Genomic DNA, 21701 nt, shown 5'->3' with positions numbered 1-21701 from the left:
ACTCGCTGATGGTGGAAGAATTGATAACTGTTAACATGTTGGATTTCTGGGGATTTTGCTGTTACTGTAACATGATTTAAAAACATTAAAAAAAACCAAAAAAAAACCTTTTGTTAATTCGCTAGTTGTGCAAGCCTGAGAGGTAAAGGTCGTTACACACACACACACACACCGAAAACTTCGAAAACCTATCGAGCGAAACTTCAAGGAGGTCGAGCTTCACCAGAGATTGGGAAATATTTTTAAAATATTTCATTTGAGGCCACATTACTTTACCTATCCATGATGTATTTCTTCTTGTAAACTTTCTTGGGCAAGCTTGTCAAACATTTTGCTTAAAATAGTGGAGAACATATTCTTCTGCAAAAGGTCGGTTTGTTCACAATAATCACCTAAAATCCTCAACGTCAACAATATTAGGATACTGGGATAAGAGTAGATAAAATATTGCACAATCAGCGACTTGATAATGGTGGATCGGTGCTGGAATGGCTTTAGGAGTCTATCGGGAATGAGAGAGACGGGCGATTGGGGAATTGGCTGAGGGAAGTTGTGTGTATTCACCGCATAGCTGTGATTGTCAGAAGATTTGATGTCCCCGAGCTTGGTAGGAGAATCCCAAAAGGTCAGGGATGTTAACAGTTGATCCACTTGATGTTAGTGACATGTTACAAAAAATTATGGTCATGTACATGTAGTGACCGGGCACTGCTGCCAAGTCTTCCTGGTGGTTGTGCGCACCAGCTATTTCATGGTCCCCGTCCACCATGTTCTATTCTGGGTTTGTGCATGGATGGAAGCTTTGGCCGAGTATCTACATCGACGTGAGCATCACCCCAGAACCTGAGAAGTCTTCGTCTGAAAATACACGGTCAGATTCATTTTCTGAGTGGGACAAATACTGGGACACCCATTCTCTAAAAATGGTGTATTAAGCACACAGTTGGTCGGCTGCACAGTTCCGTACGATGGCGCAGCAGCCAGAGCATAAAGGCCCACTGCCCTCAATTCTTTTTTTCCATTTTATGGACGGTACTATCTCAAAGTTCTTTCTCCATTACCAAGCTGTTAGACGGAGGTAATGTTTTCACCCATTTGTCCGTCTGTCTGCCTGAGCAGGATATCTCAGTTATGCACGGATTCGGACAAAACTTGGACAGGTTCGGTGTGCAACAAGGCCAAATTGATTAGATTTTGGTGACGATCCAGATCCAGGAGGAAACTTGCTGGATGAGTTGGGGAGGTGAGAAGAACAAGCCGATTACATTTTGGGGCCTGGATGCAGATCCAGCCTATCGGTGGCATACAAAATGTAAACTGCAGCCTGGCGGAGGTGTGCGCTCTACCGAGTGCTGTTCTCGTAACTGATGTAAGTTGTAACATAAATTAAGAGTAACCCTTTAAAAACACCCATGACAGGGTTAAGATGGTCTCGGGAACATTGGAGACATGGTGTTTACGAGGTAGAAAGGGGTGGAATCAGCAAAAATACGGTATATGGTTTTCAAACAGCAATACATGACAAGGCAGGATGCATTGATTCACATTTTAATAGACAATTTGTGCTCAAGTTTGATCACCAAGGCACAGTGCAAAGGTCATGATAAAACAGTCCTTAATTAAGAGCAGCAGAAAATCATTAATTAATGGTTACATCCACTGACAAGCTGCAGCCTCCTGAAAGGCAAATGAAAAATCATTTTTGAACGTGCATTGAGATTAACCTGCACACAATGGACATTTGAAGAATTTCAAATTAATAAATTAAGGGGTTCTTTGTTTGAACACAACTCATTACAGTCTTTAAGGGTTAGAGTACACACTGATACTGTTGCCTTGCTTGCACAATGGGCGGTCAGGTCACACTCCAAGTGAGCGATACACAGAGTATTGCGGGTTCTCTCGGGGATAAGAGATGAGTGTTGCGGCTACGTTCAGACTGATACGTGACATAATGTCGTGTGGTGTATCCATGATGTGAGCAAATTAGCCATGGCAACAAATAGTGAGAGGGATACACAGTGTGCATTGTCCAGCAGGAATACTCTGAATGAGCGATGTGCGGTACAAGGCAGCCACGTTCCGATTGATATGCGCTGCGTGGTACGGTGTGGCCACAGTCCAAGTGAGCCATAAGAAACGTACTGTGGTGCGGCCACGCTCTGCCTGATGTGACAGAAGGGGCAGTGCAACCATGATCTGAGCGAATTAGCTGCGATACAAATGGTGTGAGCTAGACACAACTCGAGTAGCACTGCGACCATGCTCCCAATGAGTGAGGCGGGACATGCGTTGCCTACATTTCTTAAGTTAATAAGACGCAATCTTAATGATGCTGCGAAAACTAAGAGGGCCACGATCTGAGCGAATTACCCATGATCTTAATGGTGTGAGCAACACACGGTGCAGTGGGGCCACGGTTTGATTCCTGACACGTAACAAGCAGTACATCCATGCTCTGAGTAAATTACCCATGATCCTAATGATGTGAGAGATATGCGACGCACAATGTGGTGCAACCACACTGAGGAATGTGATACATGACATGCAGTGCATCTATGATCTGAGCAAATTAGCCATGATCCTCATGTACGAGCGATACGACAGTCAGTCAGTGTGGCCATGCTCTCAGTGATACGTGACATGTGGTGCATCTGAGCGAATTAGCCATGATCCTCATGGTGCCATGAAGACTGCCGGTGTTACCTTGAAGTGCCAAGTTATTCACCTTCCCCACGCATGGGAAAGAATTTTTTTTGTAGTGGAGATTGTCCGAGAAGCGAGCAGAGAATGCAATTGAGTAGTGGAGGTAGACAATGATATTGGTTAAAATAACACTTACGAACAGACCTCATTCAATTAAACCACGAGGACTGCACAAATAATCCCTTACATCATGAGGTTAAACACATCTGCCGAAGCACATCCCACGTAAGCCTGGTACAATCTATCCTCCGTAGTGCATTGCAAATCCACACACAGGCACATGACCTCGTGCACCGCTCGGCACATCCCAATCCCTTTAATGTCTTGCTTAGTATTTGAACAATTTCCCTCGATAGCATCCTCATGGCCTCTTTATCTCAATCGGCCTTGACTCTCCCCATGGTGGTGCAAATGTTCCTCATCGAGATGAAGGCCACGGTTGCGAGCAACGCCGCCAGCTCCGTACAACCCACGGCTGCATTCCAACCCCAGTGCTGCGCGACCGTGCTTATTGGCAGTCCCGCCAGAAACCCACCGACTGCAAGGAGAAAATGGCACGTATACAAAATAAAATTACTCAAACGGTATATCAATCGGAAATGTCGATGAATGGAGACGAATCATTACGAATATAGAGAATTGGACAAATATAACGATGCTCACCGTACAACTAGTGACTTTGCTTACCGTTGGCAGAGAGAGCGACCACAGCGTGAGCCGTTCCACAAAGACTTGGTACAGAAGCTTCATTTGCAAGGACCCCAAACAAACTGATGGATCCATAGGCACAGAACCCAAAAGTAAAACCCAAACTCAAAATCCAAAGCTAGAGGAAGGAGAGAGTAGACATGGTTGCCCATAATCCAATGACACACATTCACTTGGTGAGTTGAGACTACAGGGGAAGGGGTGGATCAGGGGAGGGAGTTACTTGTCATTGGGAATGCAAGCTTCATCGTTTGATAATCAGACCTATTCATCGGGGCCTTTACCGAGGTTACCTGACTGGAATCTGGTCCCACAATCATTCGGAACAATGTCAACGACAGGGTCATGACCGCCATCATGAGCAGCAGGAGGCCATGCCGTGGGTTTCCTTGGGAACTGAGCCCCACCTACAAGTCAGCATTGTGGGAAAACAAGAATGAGGGTACCACAAGTTTGTGATGAAATATGAACACAATAGGTTCCCACAAGGTGCTGGGCAACCCCAACCCACCCCACCACCGCACCATCCCTCCTAACCACCCTCTTTTTAAAAATAATAAGTACCAGAAGCAATGTTGTATTAATTGTTCATGGGGAAACAAAACCAGAGGAGTGGTTGTACACAATTACGAGATGAGCGGTAAAATCAGTTGATGTTCCAATGCTGCTCAGGGTTGTGTAACCGTTATGCTTTTCACCGTCCATCCTGCCTTCCCCACTCTGCCTCTCCACCTTTCCTCCTCCCCATAGTAGTCATTACCTTTGCCACGGCACGGTCGGACAGGTATCCTGCCACGATGCTCCCAACAAGCCCACCAAACTCGAGTGCACTGATAAAAGAGCTTCCTGTGTTTGGGATTGCGAAAGGGGGGAGGAAGGGAGCCGAAGTGCATGGCTTAATTACAAGATTTCGAACAAAAGACGCAACATTTCAATCTTTTATTTCAGAACAACATGAATGCTCAGGTTACTTCCCATCCTTATCAACCAAACAAAACTTGGATTTGATTAAAGGTGATGGAGGGAGGGAGGGAGGGAGGGCAGGGGGTTGGGGGAGAGATATCATCTAAACCAATCAACATTTAACGGCGAGCTGTCCATGCCGCACATTTTCCCCTTTCATTCAATTTGTTGACTTTCTTTGAATTTGACACCATATGGGAAAATGAGTGTGACGTACCGGTGATCAGAGAGTGGCCTTTTTCCTGAATAAGAACCAACTGGCCCCAGTCGGAAAGTGCTGACTTGGCCCCAAACACCACCAGATATGATGATGACAGCAGCCATAAGTATGGGGAGGTAAGCAATGCCATGACAGAGCCCTCATGCTTACCACCACGTCCTGCTCACCACAGCATGTAGCAATCTGTTTGGCTCATGATTACTACTTTAACTTAGTATTCTTGGTCCCAAAACTACCACCAACCACTCAATGTAGCTGCGCTTAAACTAAAATTCACCCTCGACGTCTTCTCTCACCTTTCTCTGTGCCCCCCACACCAGGTATCGGTGCGAGTCCCACGTCTGTGGGTTTCTCCCGAATGACCGTGAAGGCCATGCCCGAGGTGCCCAGAGCTACGACTCCAGCCCCGGCCATGAGGCCACGCCAGCCTAGACTGGGCACCAGCCACGCTGCTACCAGTGGCCCAACACTACCGGCCACGTTCATGGACGTAGACAGCATAGCCCACCACGTACCAAACTGGCTGGGTGGGAACCACTGCAAATAAACAAATAAACAAACAAGCAGTCATAGACTGGTACTTACGAAATCATCAACTTGACCTCTGACCTTGTCTAATAAAAGCATGAATCAGTCAGAAGCCCAAGGGGAGCTTAAATTCTGAATTCATTGTGGTCTACGATTTTACACTGGTTTGCAGATAATGAGTCCCAGACAATAACTAGATTTCTTATAAAAATTCCATTTTTTTGTTTTTATTTTTTAAAAAGTGATTCAGTACCAGCAGGATATGTCAGATAATAGGTGTATTACTTTTCAGAAGAATCTGATAAAAGACTTATTATATATATATATATATATATATATATATATATATATATATATACATATATATATATATATATATATATATATATATACACATACACACACACACACACACACACACACACACACACACACACACACACACACACAAGTTATTCATCGCTGTTCCAGAATTTCGACAACCGAGTTTTAAGCGTCCTAAGCGATCGCAAAAACCGAAGACAAAATTAAAATCGAAGTTAAAACGAACTCGTAACGTCGAGCGAAGCAAAAATACTCCATTTCTCCACATGAATTTACGGAATTATGTTTGACCTCACTGTGACCTTGACCTTTGACCGATTTTGACCAAAATCTAATCAGCACTTGCCATCACCCTCATGAATCACGTGGTGTAATTTGACATTGGTAGCTTCTTCCGTTCTCGAGTTATCGTGCCTACAAACAAACAAACAGAAACGGAAGGCATCAATATACTTACTAAATCTTTAGATTTCGTAAGTAATAAATTTAATTCAAATTTTAATTCCCATGCTTTGAATTTTGTTTTTTTCAGTAAAAATCAATGGAACTCAAAGTCTGCATTCAAACCATAAATCCTCTGAATGCTTGCCAACTAAAATAAATATTTAACTCGACGGCTGCAATCAGAGATCGCTGATGGCTCCCGGGAGAGCCGACTCGTAATATCAGCCAATTGGTAGCATTTCAAATCCTGCCTCAATGAAAACAAACTGTTCGATCCATGAAACCAACTCCATGCGTGTTTCCATTTGCTTTTCCCTCTAGGTTATCAAGAGTGATGTCCATAGTTACCTCGTCCCTTCTCCCATATCTAATCTCTTCTCTTCTTGCCGACCATATATTGGGACCATACTCTGTGCAGAGTGTTGGTGCTGCCTAAGCAGTCTCCTTGGCCATTGGACACAATCATAGATGGGTCTCCACTCCGACACAGGATACCAGCAAGCGGGCACTCATTTTTTCCAACCTCGGAAGGATGACAGGCAGAGTCAACCCCACCTGGTATTGATTAAACAGCCAAGGGGGGTTTGAACTCAGAATCCTAGGATCCCAAGCCCACCATCTCACTTGCTGACCCCTACACCCATTTTCTTTTTCTTCTCCCACTGCTCATTTCAGGTACAGATTCCCCTTGTACTCCCAATCAGTCTGGAAACGTCACCCTCCATCACTTATCTCTTCTATGAACCTTGACTTCTACAAACAAGAGCTCTGCGATTGTGCACAGAACAAACCTTCACGGGTCCAAACAACAACCCGTTTCTACAACTTGTTACACACCCCACATACATCGCTATGTCAGGAAAAGTCGAATTAATCAATTATAAGGGTCGTCCCACTCCATGCCCTTCTCAAAAAATGATCTTAGCACGTTTCATCAATGATCTCGATCAACGTCTGACGAGGGAGATTTTTAAAAATGACGAAAGGCAAGGTTTAAATGTGTACAGTACAATACCGTATGTACAGTGTAATACATGCAGTACAATATTACAACCTACGTGAAAGGGCTGATGGTGTATTTTCTTTCATGTGCAGCACAAGACTGCTGCTTGCCTCACGGGTCGAGTATGTGGCTGTGCCGCTCATGCAGCGTCCCCTATAGGTTAGGACAGGAATTTGTAACGTGTGTAGGGCGCCGGCGATAGCTCGCCTATTCTTCATGAAGGACATCATGTGATCTTTAACGTGCGCCAACTAATGCCGGCAGACACATTGGTGAATAACCCTGGTTGTGAAACAACGGGATGACAGGAGAAGCGAGTGCGCAGACCTCTAGGCCATCCTGTCAGCCTGGGCTGCCAGCAGATAGATGTTACGCCAGACACGGATGGTGCACCCCGTGTACCCTTCCATCATGTCAGAATTATTTAAAACGATTGGATATTTCCGACCAAGGTTGGGTGAAGAGATGGGATGGCATTTTGTTGGATGGAAAGGCCATCGAACAATAATAGCGTGAGGGTTGGGCTCAAAGTTGCCCACCAATTGCCGTGACGTCGTCCGGCATGGCGAATGCTTGGACAACTTTTAACTGGGCCGCTCAAACAGAATAAATGGAGGAGCTTTAGATTTAAATCTCGGCGAAGTAAGGAGAAATGCAAGACTGTCAACGATGTCGAGGTTCGGTGACGAAGTGGTGAGAGAGGGGACGTACAATGGGACAGACACCATTGCTTTAAGTTTATTTATATACTCCGAGAAGATGGGGCAAGTTATTTTGTCGTTCCATTGGCTTACAGATCTCTGCCTGAATTAAATTACTCAAATCATGAAGAACGAAGAACGAGTCTTGCTGGTGAAGGCTTGTGTTGGTGGACAGCTCGAACGATGAATGAAATGACCTCGACATCGAGGTATGCTGAGCAAGAAGCTGACATTTTGGCCTTCAACCCTTCGTTGGAACAAAACAGCTGGAGGTCGTGGTCATGGGCCCTCGGCTCTTTTGCTCCGACGATGGGCTGATGCCCGAAACGTCAGCTCCTCTATGCTTCCCACGATGGTTAACATACTTTTAATCGACGTCCTGTTGATTTCATCAATCACTCAAACCATGGCCAAAAGGATTAGGTGGGACCAAGCTGCCCACGGGTTGTGACATCACCATCGGTACAACCACCCATACCACCCCACCAGAATGGATTGTTCCGTGCCGCTTCTGTATTTGGCACTGGTTTTGACCACAAGAACCCGTCTGCTTAACATTGTAAATTCCAAGATCAACAGTCGAGACTTTGTGAAGTACAATCCGATCAGTTTGGGTTCATGTACATGTGTAAAGAAAGATGGAGGAATCCAAAACCCTACAGCACTCTGGTGTTTTTAATGATGCGTGATGAGTGCGTCATTTTGAACCAAAATAAATAATTGCGTCGAACAGAGAATGGCAACACACTCAAATCCGCATCAAAAACAAAAAAAATAATGATAAACCATCTTTGGGACCAACGGTCAGCGATCTCAATGTAATGGGACACGAAAACAAGTGTCTCCGGAGCCAAGTTCAGATAGCACTGGATATTCCACCCGGCACTAATCTCGGGTTACACTCCATCCCGATAATAGAGTGATGATCCCGTTGCACTCGACAAGATGTGAAGAGTGGTTGCCTTTTCCAATTGCCTTGAAGTAATGCATATCAGAGAAATTGGTGTGTGTGTGCGTGCGTGCGTGCGTGCGTGCGTGCGTGCGTGCGCTTTTCCTGAAACGGCTGTTTCGGCCTGCCTCGTACCTGCCGGAGTATCTTCGCACAAGGTGGCCAGCCAAAGCCCTGTGCCAGTCCGTTTGCAAACCATATTGCTGTGAACACCTCCACAGAGGAAGACCTCGAGAACAAGATGTTCATAAGGCCCACCAGGGCAAGACCCAGAGGGAAGAGCAGGCGTGCGCTCAGCATGTCCGTCAGGAGGCCGCTCACAAACTTACTAATGGCGTAAGCCAGGGCCAGGCTGCTTACAATGAGGCCTACACACAAGGAAAGTAAGACGGCCCATTAGCTTGCAAAATAACCGGTATACATTAATGTTCAGTTGTGGGGGCACAGCCCAACTGGTGGAACAGAAGGCAGTGAAGATGGAAAAACAATGGTGTTTACTGTCCTACAAGCATGTGAAGAAGGGTCACAAGCTCAGATTAGTCAAGTGGAGGTTGTGGTTATGGGCCATTGGCTAATGATTCACTCAAAGACCACACAATGTGGGAAATCCACGTGGTCCTGCATGCCGACAGCACCGTATCTTTATTACAGTGCAATGGTCAATTCCTACCCCCCCAATGTATGCCACACATTCTCCTTCACTTCCTTTTTGGAGTTTTAGAGGAGGTAAATACTTTGTTCTTCACACTCCTCCATCACTCCCATCCTCATTATATCCAAGGAAAGAAAGAAGGGAGGTGGGGAGGTACAATTCCAGTTCATTACACGTACAATATGGAGGTAGGCCCAGGGTGTAGGCCTGGTGTTGCCTTAATGGTAAAGTCGGCTGGATTAAGATCCTAGGATCTTGAGTTCAAGCCCCCATTGTGCCTTTGAATTAACACCAGGTAGGGTTGACTCAGCCTGTTATCCTGAAGTCAGTGAAATGAGTATGAGTGTACTGGTAACGGGCATTGCATCAGTGGCACAACCGCACCCTCAGCCAGTGATGCCACTCGCAGCCTTGTAGAGGAAGACAACGCTGTGTGAGTAACACAACACCAACACATCAAATGTACAAGCTGGTTATTCTGAAAAATATCGACAAGGGATTTGGAACACTGAAGTTGGACACAAACTCCTTGTTTTTGTCGCGTTTCGCGGCGCGCTTCGCCGCCCTCGTCCGTTTCGCGGCGCGCTTCGCCGCCCTCGTCCGTTTCGCGGCGCGCTTCGCCGCCCTCGTCCGTTTCGCGGCGCGCTTCGCCGCCCTCGTCCGTTTCGCGGCGCGCTTCGCCGCCCTCGTCCGTTTCGCGGCGCGCTTCGCCGCCCTCGTCCGTTTCGCGGCGCGCTTCGCCGCCCTCGTCCGTTTCGCGGCGCGCTTCGCCGCCCTCGTCCGTTTCGCGGCGCGCTTCGCCGCCCTCGTCCGTTTCGCGGCGCGCTTCGCCGCCCTCGTCCGTTTCGCGGCGCGCTTCGCCGCCCTCGTCCGTTTCGCGGAGCGCTTCGCCGCCCTCGTCCGTTTCGCGGCGCGCTTCGCCGCCCTCGTCTGTGCATGTATGTAAAAGCTCTTTTTCCACAATAGTCTGATTTGTGGTGAAATCTTCTTCTTCTTCTTCTTCCACATGCAGATCTTTGTTGTGTGGTGGCATCATTTTCTTTGGGTTCAGCTGTGCCGCCGATCTGTTGCAATGATGTAAACCCTTTCAAAAATCAATAACAAAACTATTTGTCCAAGTGGGATGCCATTCAACATAAGGAGTTTTGTTTACCTGGTTTACCTGTGACTGACATTTCATTTGCAGTTGCAGTTGCAGAATGCCAACATACATAAGCTTCATAGATAAGCAGCTGTCATGGTTTTACGTTGGATATGGAGGAGAAAGAGGTTTTGGGGGGGGGGTGAGGGGGATGGTACTCTCATGGGTAAATGATAAGCAATGTCTCAACTTTTAAAACGACAAAGATAACATCAAGGAGGCGATTTCCCCAAATGCTCAAGTATCAAGAACACACCCAAACCCCATAATACCCTTCCATCCTAAAAACACACACCAACCCCATAATACCCTTCCATCCTAAAAACACACACCACCCCCATAATACACTTCCATCCTAAAAACACACCTACACCCATGATACCCTTCCATCCTAAAAACACACACCTACACCCATAATACCCTTCCATCCTAGAAACACACCCCAACCCCACAATACCCTTCCATCCTCGAAACACACCCCAACCCCATCATACCCTTGCATCCTAGAAACACACCCCAACCCCATCATACCCTTCCATCCTAGAAACACACTCCAACCCCATAATACGCTTCCATCCTAAAAACACACACCTGCACGCATAATACCCTTCCATCCTAGAAACACACCCCAACCCCATAATACCCTTCCATCCTAGAAACACACACCCCATCCCATAATATCCTTCCATCCTAAAAACACACACCCCCACCCCATAATATGCTTCCATCCTAAAAACACACACCCCCACCCCATAATTCCCTTTGATCCGAAAAGCACACCCCAACCCCATAATACCCTTCCATCCTAGAAACACACACCCCACCCCATAATATCCTTCCATCCTAAAAACACACCCCCACCCCATAATTCCCTTTGATCCGAAAAGCACACCCCAACCCCATAATTCCCTTACATCCTAAAAACACACACGCCCACCCCATAATATCCTTCCATCCTAAAAACACACACCCCCACCCCATAATTCCCTTTGATCCGAAAAGCACACCCCAACCCCATGATACCCCTTCCATCCTACAAAGACACCGCTTTCCCATATAACAACACCACTCCCTCCGAGCACGAGATCCCCATTTCCCTGTAATCAGCACCCGTCACGACCCATGCAAATGAAAGGAGTGCACGACAATGGGAGGACACAACGATGGCCGACAATCCCGGAGCCGGTGTTCGGTGTTCACTGTGCTCACCCAGATCGTCCTTCTCCATGTGCACGTCGTTGAGAAGCGACGGCAGCACGAACGCGAACGTCTTCCTGTTGAAGTAGTAGAGCGTGTACCCGCAGTACATCGCCACGAAGGTAGCGACGCGGTAATACAGGTACGGATCGTCAGCCATGGCGGCTCCGCGTGTCGTGCGCGGAACACAGAGGCACCGGGACGAGAGGGGAAAACAAAACACGACCTCCTTCCCCGCCGTCGCTGCAACTGACAGCTGTTTGGAATTACGTCAATACGTACGGCAGTCGGTGACGTCATCACGCACGGCGGTGTGCGCCAAACGATCTTCGTTTTGATCTTCGAGTTGAGGACGAGTTGGGGACGACTTGAGGACGACTTGAGGACGACTTGAGGACGACTTGGGGACGAGTTGGGGACGAGTTGAGGACGAGTTGAGGACGAGTTGAGGACGACTTGGGGACGACTTGGGGACGACTTGGGGACGAGACAATAACAAGCTGATTCGATATTGCTTGAGGTCGGAATCCAGACCCGGCAAATCGGTGAGATACAAAACGTAACCTGTTCAATCTGCTGGAGGTGTGCTCGCTGCCGAGTACAGGTGTCGTTTATTCAATTTATTGTTCAGGTGAAAAAGACATGGAAATTTTACATGCACGGGCAATTCCAAATGAAAACTTGGGATGATGATGATGATGATGATGATGATGATGATGATGATGATGATGATATTTGCATTGTTTCAAACTTTTTATTTATTAACATTGAACATATATGAGCAACATTTGCTGCAAGTATGTTATTGTAGACAACCAGGTTACCCACACCATCATCGCCCAATGTTTGCTCGACATTGGCCCAGTGACTGCAGTAGTAGTAGTAGTAGTAGTAGTAGTAGTAGTAGTAGTAGTAGTAGTAGTAGTAGTTGTGACATAAGGAACACACTGCACATACAAACACTTATTGTTCTGCTTTATTTATATACCAATACATGAGGTACCCATCCTCATCCTAACTGATTAGTATCGGACCAAACAACCTGATTTAACACCACCACACCGTGGCTTTATGCAGCACGTTTCTGACTCGCTGGAGGAAAAGGCGTGGTCTGTTAATGGGCGGTGCTTGTGACGCCAGGGGAGAGGGGAGGAGGCGTGGCCTATTGAATGGGCGGTGTTTGTGACGCCAGGGGAGAGGGGAGAAGGCGTGGTCTGTTAATGAGCGGTGCTTGTGACGCCAGGGGAGAGGGGAGAAGGCGTGGCCTATTGAATGGGCGGTGCTTGTGACGCCAGGGGAGAGGGGAGAAGGCGTGGCCTATTGAATGGGCGGTGCTTGTGACGCCAGGGGAGAGGGGAGAAGGCGTGGTCTGTTAATGGGCGGTGCTTGTGACGCCAGGGGAGAGGGGAGAAGGCGTGGCCTATTGAATGGGCGGTGCTTGTGACACCAGCTTTTTTTATAAAAGGAGCTGTGTCTGTCTGTCTGTCTGTCGTGTTATAACTTGAGAACAGATTGACGAATTTCAATGAATCCAACGAAGATGGATTTGAGGAACTCCCAGTAAGGTCTGTGACGCACAAAGAAATTACATATGCTTATATATAAATATATATACATATATACATATAAAGGTCAGTTTGTGTCAGCCTATGGGTACACGGGCACACGTGGCGAATCTGCAAACGCCAATTTGCGATGCTGGTTATCCCCCACACAGAGGACAAGATCTCCCAGGAATCCATTTTTGTTGTTGCCCATACATTAGCCATCGCAGTAAAGATTGGACAGCATAAAGTTAGTGGGACGCTCAAGCGAATCTTCTTATTCTTTCGTACGCAGCACAAGGCTGCGGGGTAGCATCATTGGCTGAGCTTCAGGGCACGGCTGTGCTGCTGCTGATAGAAAAATCTTTGGTTTGCTTGACCAGCCAACACTTGGGAATCCATGCTCCATTTCCAAAGGGAGGGCATTTCACGTGACGTCACTTCCTGATTTTGCACACAGCGTGAAACCCACGGCAGCCATATTGATCGTACGCTCTCCATGGTTCACAAGAGAGTTTAATGTGATTTTGCGCAATTCCAGGTAAAAATGGTTGTTTCGTGGTCTGCACTCGGGTATTTAAACCGGTCTGATCGAGGAGATGGGGATGGGCCAGGTACCTGCTTTGGGGGTGGCCAGACTGAGGCCCCTGCAACGCGCTGCTCCAGTGCGTGCTCCCATACCTGACCTGACCTGACCTAACCTGATAGAGAGGACACATCATTCTTTTGTTTTACAGCTCTGGAAAATCCCCTTTATCTATTTGATGATTTTTTTTTGTATACCTTGTCGAGGCTCATATGAGAGCTAACACGCAACGCACAGCAAGGGGGCATGAGACAAGAGGGGTGGGAGTGGGAGGGACAAAACAGTGGGGAACAGACATTAGGAGATCTGTGGAAGGGAGAGGGATGGGGGCAGGGAACATGGAGTATACAAGATGGACATTACAGGGACTTTCAGGAAGGAAAGCAGGGAATATGAAGGAGGTGGGCTTGGGGTGGATTAACGGGAGTAGAAAAGATCGAGGATTTGGATGGGGGATGATAAGAGGTGATGGTGAACAGCTGTTTTGAAGGCCTGGAGGGAAGAGTGGGATTGAATAGAGTGAGGGAGTTTATTCCAAATGCAGGAAAAAAGAGGAATGAAAGAGTGAAGGTGAACAGTAATTCGTGATTTTGGTAGTTTTACCAGAAGGGGGGTTTTGGCGGACCTTGAGCGCCCTGCGGAAATATGGTGGGGACAAATCGCAGAGAGAGCAGGGGGGGGGGCGAGACCGCAGAGGAGACGGTAGAAGACAGAAAGACCACCGACCTGCCTGCGGTGACAGAGTGAGAGGCCCAAAGACTCAGCCTCATCGCGGGAGATACCAACGATCCTAAATGCTCTGGTTTCTACAGCGTGAAGCCGAGAAAGGTGAGAGGCAGGAGCACCAGCCCAGATGGGAGAGCAGTACTCCATAATGCTGCAGACGAAATCTTTGCATGTGGTCAGGAGTTCAGGTGTGCCGAGGAAGGACTTTGCACAATGGAGGATTCCCAGTCGGCGACTGGCTTTGGAGGCGAGGTTTGAAATGTGGCTTTTCCAGGAAAGATCATGGCAGATAGTGAGACCTAGAAGATTGAATGAAAGGAATTCTTCCAGAGGATTGTTGAGAAAGTGGATGGGGCGGGGGGGGGGGTTCTCAACGGTCCTTTCGGAGAGACATAGTGAGAGTGTGAGATTTGTCCGGATTGAAAGACATGTTTCACGTGTTGGACCAGTTTGTGATTTTACCCAGGTCTACAGTGAGCGGAGAAGCTGCTGCTTGCCAGACTGGGGGATGACAGATAGTACGGCAGAGCGTGGAGTCATCAGCAAACAGATAAAGAGGATTTTCCAGGGAGTCGGAGAGATCATTGATGAAAACCAGAAAAAGAACAGGGCCCAGAACGCTACCTTGAGGAACTCCAGCCTGGACAGGAAGAGGGGATGAAAGAACTCCATTTAGGGCAACACGGTGACTGCGACAGGAGAGGAATTCTGCGAGCCATGAGTGGAGATGGCCTTGGATACCATAGGAAGAGAGTTTGGTGAGCAGGGCAGGGTGCCAGACCATCTCAAAAGCACGTGATATGTCCAGGGATACGGCTCTGATTTCATGTCTGGCATTGAGGATCTCTGAACTGACGTAAATAACTAAATAATGACGTCACACACACACACACACACACACACACACACACACACACACACACACACACACACACACACACACACACACACACATCACTCTACTCATCATTCGTTAAGAACCCACTAATTACTGCATCATCTGCATATTTCATAACAACATGAAACTATCGAAATGACATAATCCGCCCCAAAATGCTTGGTGTGCATGCACAGAAATTCCAGGAAACTGCAGTTTGGAGCGAAATACAATATATTGTGTCTGGGATAAACATTGTGACCTGAAATGACTCGATCGACACAAGAAGCTGAAAATACTTGAAACGTATTGAAAAAGAAAAGTGCACGGAGGTGCCGACATGAAGGTCCCACAGCACATGCACGGAGGTCCCACAGCACATGCACGGAGGTCCCACAGCACATGCACGGAGGTCCCGACATGAAGGTCCCACAGCACATGCACGGAGGTCCCGACATGAAGGTCCCACAGCACATGCACGGAGGTCCCGACATGAAGGTCCCACAGCACATGCACGGAGGTCCCACAGCACATGCACGGAGGTCCCGACATGAAGGTCCCACAGCACATGCACGGAGGTCCCGACATGAAGGTCCCACAGCACATGCACGGAGGTCCCGACATGAAGGTCCCACAGCACATGCACGGAGGTCCCGACATGAAGGTCCCACAGCACATGCACGGAGGTCCCAACATGAAGATCTCACAGCACATGCACGGAGGTCCCAACATGAAGGTCCCCAGCACATGCACGGAGGTCCCGACATGAAGATCTCACAGCACATGTACGGATGTCTCGATGGTCTGAAAAATGGCGCTCCTGTTTTTGACCCAGCTGTCGTTGACCTCTTCCCCTGCTGAAGTTGGTTTACCTCAACGCAGCTCAGTGTTTTTTGTAAAACATCCACCATTTCGTCGCTGAATATCACGTGTCTTCCATCTATGCACACGTGCCCTTTTCAGAAAGTATTTTATGACTTCCCATCCATAACATGCCCATCGGTGACAATCAAACCCATCAAACACCAGATTAGGCATCACTTCAAGACAACAAGACCCCCTGTTTTCTCGTGTGCTCGCCGACTGACACCCGAGAAATTATGTATCGCTCACCACAAGTTGGACTACATGTTACAATGTGGGATGACCAGGCCATCGTCCAGCAGTTGGACTTCACCACTCCACATCACACCTAAAAAGACACCTGGGGATTGGCGTCCTTGTGGGGATTACCTTTCCTTAAGCAACGCGACTCTCCCAGACTGTTACCCCTTTCCACACTTTCAGGATTTTACCGCAACACTCCATGGAGCTATAATATTTTCCAAGGTCAACCTCGTTCATGCATCCCATCAGATTCCCATAGATCCAGATGGCATCCTGTAGACAGCAGTTACCACGCTTTTGGCCTGTTCAAACTCCTTCAGATGCTGTTCAGCCTATGCAATGCCGCACAAACCTTTCAACGTTTTATCGATCTGGTACTCCGGGGGTTACACTTCTGCTCCGTGTATAAAGATGACATTCCAAATCATCAGCGCAACTGCAGAAGAACATCTGGAACACCTACGTCTCCTCCACGCATTTGCAGGATTTCAGCGTTGCCATCGATCCCACAAAGTGCATACTCAGCGTTCCGGAGTTGAATTTCCTCGGTCGCTGTGTTAACCACTCAGGCATCCGTCCGCTCAAGGAGAAGGTGAAGATTATTCAGCAGTCGCTGAACGAGTTACTCGCAACTGCTAAACACCATGAAGTGTTCCGATGGTCAGAACCAAATTTGTCGGCCTTCCACGCCATCAAAGATGCACTGGCCAATGCCTCACTCCTGATTCATCCAAAGCCAGAGGGCCAACATGCCTGATGGTGGACACGTCCATGGGTTCAGTCCTTCACCGGGTCATTGATGCTGACTGGCGTTCATTGGCAGTCTTCTCTAAAATGCTGAAACCAACAGATTGTCAGTACAGCGCCTTAGATCGGGACTTACTCGCTGTGTTCCTTGCAATCAAGTACTTCTGGCACTTCTTCGAGGCCAGGCCATTCTCTGTCCTGACTGACGACAAACCTTTAATTTTTGCTCGATCCACCCATTCAGACTCTCACTCTCCTCACACACTTCGTCAACTCATTCATGTCTTGCAATTCACCACCGGATATCAGGCACGGCGAAGGAATCGTGAACTCGGCAGCCATGCTCTCTCGCACATCAAGGTATTGGCGTTGTCCGCTACCAGCACACAGGCTACTGGTCTTGATGCACTTGCAGCAGTACAACGGGAGGACACGGAGCTCCACCATCTGCAGGCTGTAGCAGGTTCACTTACATTTTGTGAGATATCACTCCCAGGGACGAACACTACCCTCGTGTGTGGACGGGCACACCCTTTCGTTTCTGTGCATTCTGTCATACAGTCTTCGACACTTTTCGCTCACTCGCGCACCCGGGTATTCAAGCAACCCAGAGACTCAGCCACGCGCTACATCTGTCCACGCATGAACGCCGGTGTATGCCTTTGGGTCAAGCAACGTCTTCAATGTCAACGCTCCAAGATCAAAAGTCATACTGTCGCACCATTTGGTAGCTTTTCAACGCCAGATAGGCGTTTCCACAGGATCCATGTGGATCTTGTCGGTCCCCTACTACCGTCAAATCCATTCCATCCAATGGGCTCATACTCCGTGCAGAGCGTTGGTGCTGTCTAAGCAGTCTCCTTGGCTATTGGACACAATCCTGGACGGGTCGTCACTCTGACACAGGATACCAGCAAGCTGGCACTCATTTTGCCGACCTCAGAAGGACGACAGGCTGAGTTAACCCCCCTGGTGTTAATTCAACAGCCAAGCCGGATCCCAAGCCCACCACTCTAGCCATTAAGCCACCACCAGGCATACCTTCAAATGTGCACCGTGATTTACTGACTTGTGTCGAACGGACACCGATAGCTGTCATCACTGCACACACCATTTCCAAGGTATTTGTCCATACCTGGATCGCACGTTTTGGTGTTCCATCGACCATCACTATGGATCGTGGTATCCAGTTTGAACCGGCTCTATTTCGTGAGCTGACAACTCCTGGGTACAGACTGTGTGCGAACCAGCGCTTACCGTTCAGCAGTGAATGATGTGGTGGAGTGTTTCCACTTGCCAACTCAAGTCTTCCCTGAAAGGGCATGACAACTTGATGCACTGGACGCACATCATACATATTATGGTCCTGCTTGGGACATGATCTGCTCTGAAAGATGACATCAGATGTTCCACTGCAGAGCTAGCGTACGGTGCACCGCTTCGTCTCCCAAGAAAATTATTCTCAGCATCCGATGACACCTTGCCCGAAGCTACCAACTATGCCAACCAACTTTGTGCGGCCACCAGGACCTCTGGGTGACACAGACAAGTATGCCTTCGTCACACTGGGTTTTTATTCCCCAGGAATTTTCTAAGTGCACTCACATATTCATACGTCGTGACGCTGTATTGGGAACTCTTGCAGCAACCTGATGATGGACCTAACAAAGTTCTACAACGCTCCGAGAAGACCCTCTTACTCGATAGTAATGGTGGTCGTGATACAGTCTTCATTATTCACTTGAAGCCAGGTTTTCTTGACGCAGCACCAGAGCCGACCCTCCAACTCACCAATGGGTCGACACCTGCGACAACAATACCCCTTACCGTCGTAATATATGACTCGCTCTGGGAGTCATGTACACTTCCAAGCACGATATTGATGAGAGTACATTTTACTGTTGACATTTTCTCTTTGCTGTGACTTTTATTTTCACATGGTCAGTCAACACCTCTTATTCCACAACATGATGTATTTTGTTTGAAACCTTCTGTTCAGTTAACGCACGAGGGGGGAGGACTGTCGCGGCATCATAGATCATATGTAGGTATGCTCCAGTTCTGGTTGATCGAGGGAGTTCCGCTACTGGGTTAGCTGGAAGAAGGATGAGGGGGTGATTGGGAATGAATAAACAGATTGACTGGAAATGCAAACACTACGGACATCTTTTCTTCCGTGCTCAACGATCACTTCCCCATCGCAGACATGTCGGTGGTCTCTCTCTGTCCCTATCAACTCCTTTCTGGTCTTGCACCCTCTGTTCTTTCCATGCTTTATCCTCCCCCCAGGTTTCTGCAGGGCACACACGGTCCACCATCAACTTCCTTCTGGTGAAACTACCTAAATCCAGGATCACTGCTGACCTCCACTCATTCGTTCCTCTTTTTTTGCACCTGTGCAATCGACTTCCACATTCTCTTCAATCCCATTTTTCCCTCCAAGTCTTCAAGACAGCTGTTCACCGCCATCTCAGATCATCCCCCATCCAAAACCATGATTTCTTCTATCCCCGTTAACACCCCCAAACCACCATAATCCCTCCTCCTTCCAAATTTCCAGTCCCCCCCCCCACAAGGAGTTTCCTTCTGTATCCATCTTGTCCATCCCTTGCATCCTCTCCTGTCCCCCATTCATCCCCACACCCATTGTTTTTCCAAGTGTTCTCTATCTTGGCCTTCAGCTCTGCTGTTGGTGTTTCCCCCCTCTCTGTGCTGTTGGTGTTTCCCCCCTCTCTCTGCTATTGGTGTTTCCCCCTCTCTCTGCTGTTGGTGTTTCCCCCCTCTCTCTGCTGTTGGTGTTTCCCCCCTCTCTCTCTGCTGTTGTTGTTTCCCCCCCCTCTCTCTGCTGTTGTTGTTTCCCCCTCTCTCTGCTGTTGTTGTTTCCCCCCTCTCTCTGCTATTGGTGTTTCCCCCTCTCTGCTGCTGTTGCTTCCCCCCTCTCTCTGCTGCTGTTGCTTCCCCCCTCTCTCTGCTGTTGTTGTTTCCACACTCTCTTTCTGCTGTTCCCCCCCCCTCTCTCTGCTGTTGTTTCCCCTCCTCTCTCTGCTGTTGTTGTTTCCCCCTCTCTCTCTGCTGTTGTTGTTTCCCCCCCTCTCTCTGCTGTTGTTTCCCCCCTCTCTCTCTCTGCTGTTGTCCCCCCCCCTCTCTCTGCTGTTGTTTCCCCCCTCTCTCTGCTGTTGTTTCCCCCCTCTCTCTCTGCTGTTGTTGTTTCCCCCCTCTCTCTCTGCTGTTGTTGTTTCCCCCTCTCTCTGCTGTTGTTGTTTCCCCCTCTCTCTGCTATTGGTGTTTCCCCCTCTCTGCTGCTGTTGCTTCCCCCTCTCTCTGCTGTTGTTGTTTCCCCCTCTCTTTCTGCTGTTCCCCCTCTCTCTGCTGTTGTTTCCCCCTCTCTCTGCTGTTGTTGTTTCCCCCCTCTCTCTGCTGTTGTTGTTTCCCCCCTCTCTCTGCTGTTGTTGTTTCCCCCCTCTCTCTGCTGTTGTTGTTTCCCCCTCTCTCTGCTGTTGGTGTCTCCCCCACCTCCTCTCTGTGCTGTTGTTTCCCCCCTCTCTCTGCTGTTGTTTCCCCTCCTCTCTCTGCTGTTGGTGTCCCCCCACCTCCTCTCTCTGCTGTTGTTGTTTTCCCCCTCTCTCTCTCTGCTGTTGTTGTTTCCCCCCTCTCTCTGCTATTGGTGTTTCCCCCTCTCTCTGCTGTTGGTGTTTCCCCCTCTCTCTGCTGTTGTTTCCCCCCTCTCTCTCTCTGCTGTTGTTTCCCCCTCTCTCTCTCTGCTGTTGTTTCCCTCCTCTCTCTGCTGTTGTTCCCCCTCTCTCAGCTGTTGTTGTTTCCCCCCTCTCTCTCTGCTGTTGTTGTTTCCCCCCTCTCTCCCTGCTGTTGTTGTTTCCCCCTCTCTCTCTGCTGTTGTTGTTTCCCCCTCTCTCTGCTGTTGTTGTTTCCCCCCTCTCTCTGCTATTGGTGTTTCCCCCTCTCTGCTGCTGTTGCTTCCCCCCTCTCTCTGCTGTTGTTGTTTCCCCCCTCTCTTTCTGCTGTCCCCCCTCTCTCTGCTGTTGTTTCCCCTCCTCTCTCTGCTGTTGTTCCCCCCTCTCTCTGCTGTTGTTGTTTCCCCCTCTCTCTCTGCTGTTGTTGTTTCCCCCTCTCTCTCTGCTGTTGTTGTTTCCCCCTCTCTCTCTGCTGTTGTTGTTTCCCCCTCTCTCTCTCTGCTGTTGTTGTTTCCCCCTCTCTCTGCTGTTGTTGTTTCCCCCTCTCTCTGCTATTGGTGTTTCCCCCTCTCTGCTGCTGTTGCTTCCCCCTCTCTCTGCTGTTGTTGTTTCCCCACTCTCTTTCTGCTGTCCCCCCCTCTCTCTGCTGTTGTTTCCCCTCCTCTCTCTGCTGTTGTTGTTTCCCTCTCTCTCTGCTGTTGTTGTTTCCTCTCTCTCTGCTGTTGTTGTTTCCCCCCTCTCTCTCTCTGCTGTTGTTGTTTCCCCCCTCTCTCTGCTGTTGTTTCCCCCTCTCTCTCTCTGCTGTTGTCCCCCCTCTCTCTGCTGTTGTTGTTTCCCCCTCTCTCTCTGCTGTTGTTGTTTCCCCCTCTCTCGCTGCTGTTGTTGTTTC

The 21701-nt window shown here is 48.5% G+C and overlaps 1 protein-coding gene across 3 annotated transcripts; it reads right to left on the bottom strand.

Moving 5' to 3' along the window:
- Positions 1–1532: 1532 nt before the first annotated feature.
- Positions 1533–12546, bottom strand: SLC37A4 (solute carrier family 37 member 4). Of its 3 annotated transcripts, none has more exons than XM_085875759.1 (8): positions 12365–12546; positions 8682–8914; positions 4894–5134; positions 4595–4756; positions 4175–4260; positions 3708–3821; positions 3394–3532; positions 1533–3244 (listed from the first exon to the last, which is right to left on the bottom strand). In XM_085875759.1, the coding sequence occupies exons 2-8, from the start codon at positions 8844–8846 to the stop codon at positions 3084–3086; spliced, it is 1068 nt and encodes a 355-aa protein (XP_085731885.1). In that variant the 5' UTR covers positions 8847–8914; positions 12365–12546; the 3' UTR covers positions 1533–3083. The 3 variants fall into 3 exon arrangements, with proteins under 3 accessions (XP_085731885.1, XP_085731883.1, XP_085731884.1); XM_085875757.1 differs by lacking the exon at positions 12365–12546 and adding an exon at positions 11549–11822; XM_085875758.1 differs by lacking the exons at positions 8682–8914; positions 12365–12546 and adding an exon at positions 11549–11851.
- Between the last annotated feature and the right edge of the window lie 9155 nt (positions 12547–21701).

The sequence above is a fragment of the Eptatretus burgeri genome, chromosome 3, assembly GCF_056783735.1.
Source record: "Eptatretus burgeri isolate ZD-2024b chromosome 3, Ebu_testis_v1, whole genome shotgun sequence".
Taxonomy (NCBI): Eukaryota; Metazoa; Chordata; class Myxini; order Myxiniformes; family Myxinidae; genus Eptatretus; species Eptatretus burgeri.
The sequence above is the reverse complement of the archived record's forward strand: the minus strand, read 5'-3'. Positions and strand labels throughout refer to the sequence as shown.

Bases quoted from the DNA above. Each gene is read 5' to 3' on its own strand.
- SLC37A4 (XM_085875757.1), bottom strand. From the start codon at position 11,696: ATGGCTGACGATCCGTACCTGTATTACCGCGTCGCTACCTTCGTGGCG. The intron at 3,822-4,174 runs GTAATGACTACT...GCTGACTTGTAG, and splicing joins CCGACCGTGCCGTGGCAAAG to GTGGGGCTCAGTTCCCAAGG. The intron at 3,533-3,707 runs GTAACCTCGGTA...TCCTTCCTCTAG, and splicing joins TGGGACCAGATTCCAGTCAG to CTTTGGATTTTGAGTTTGGG.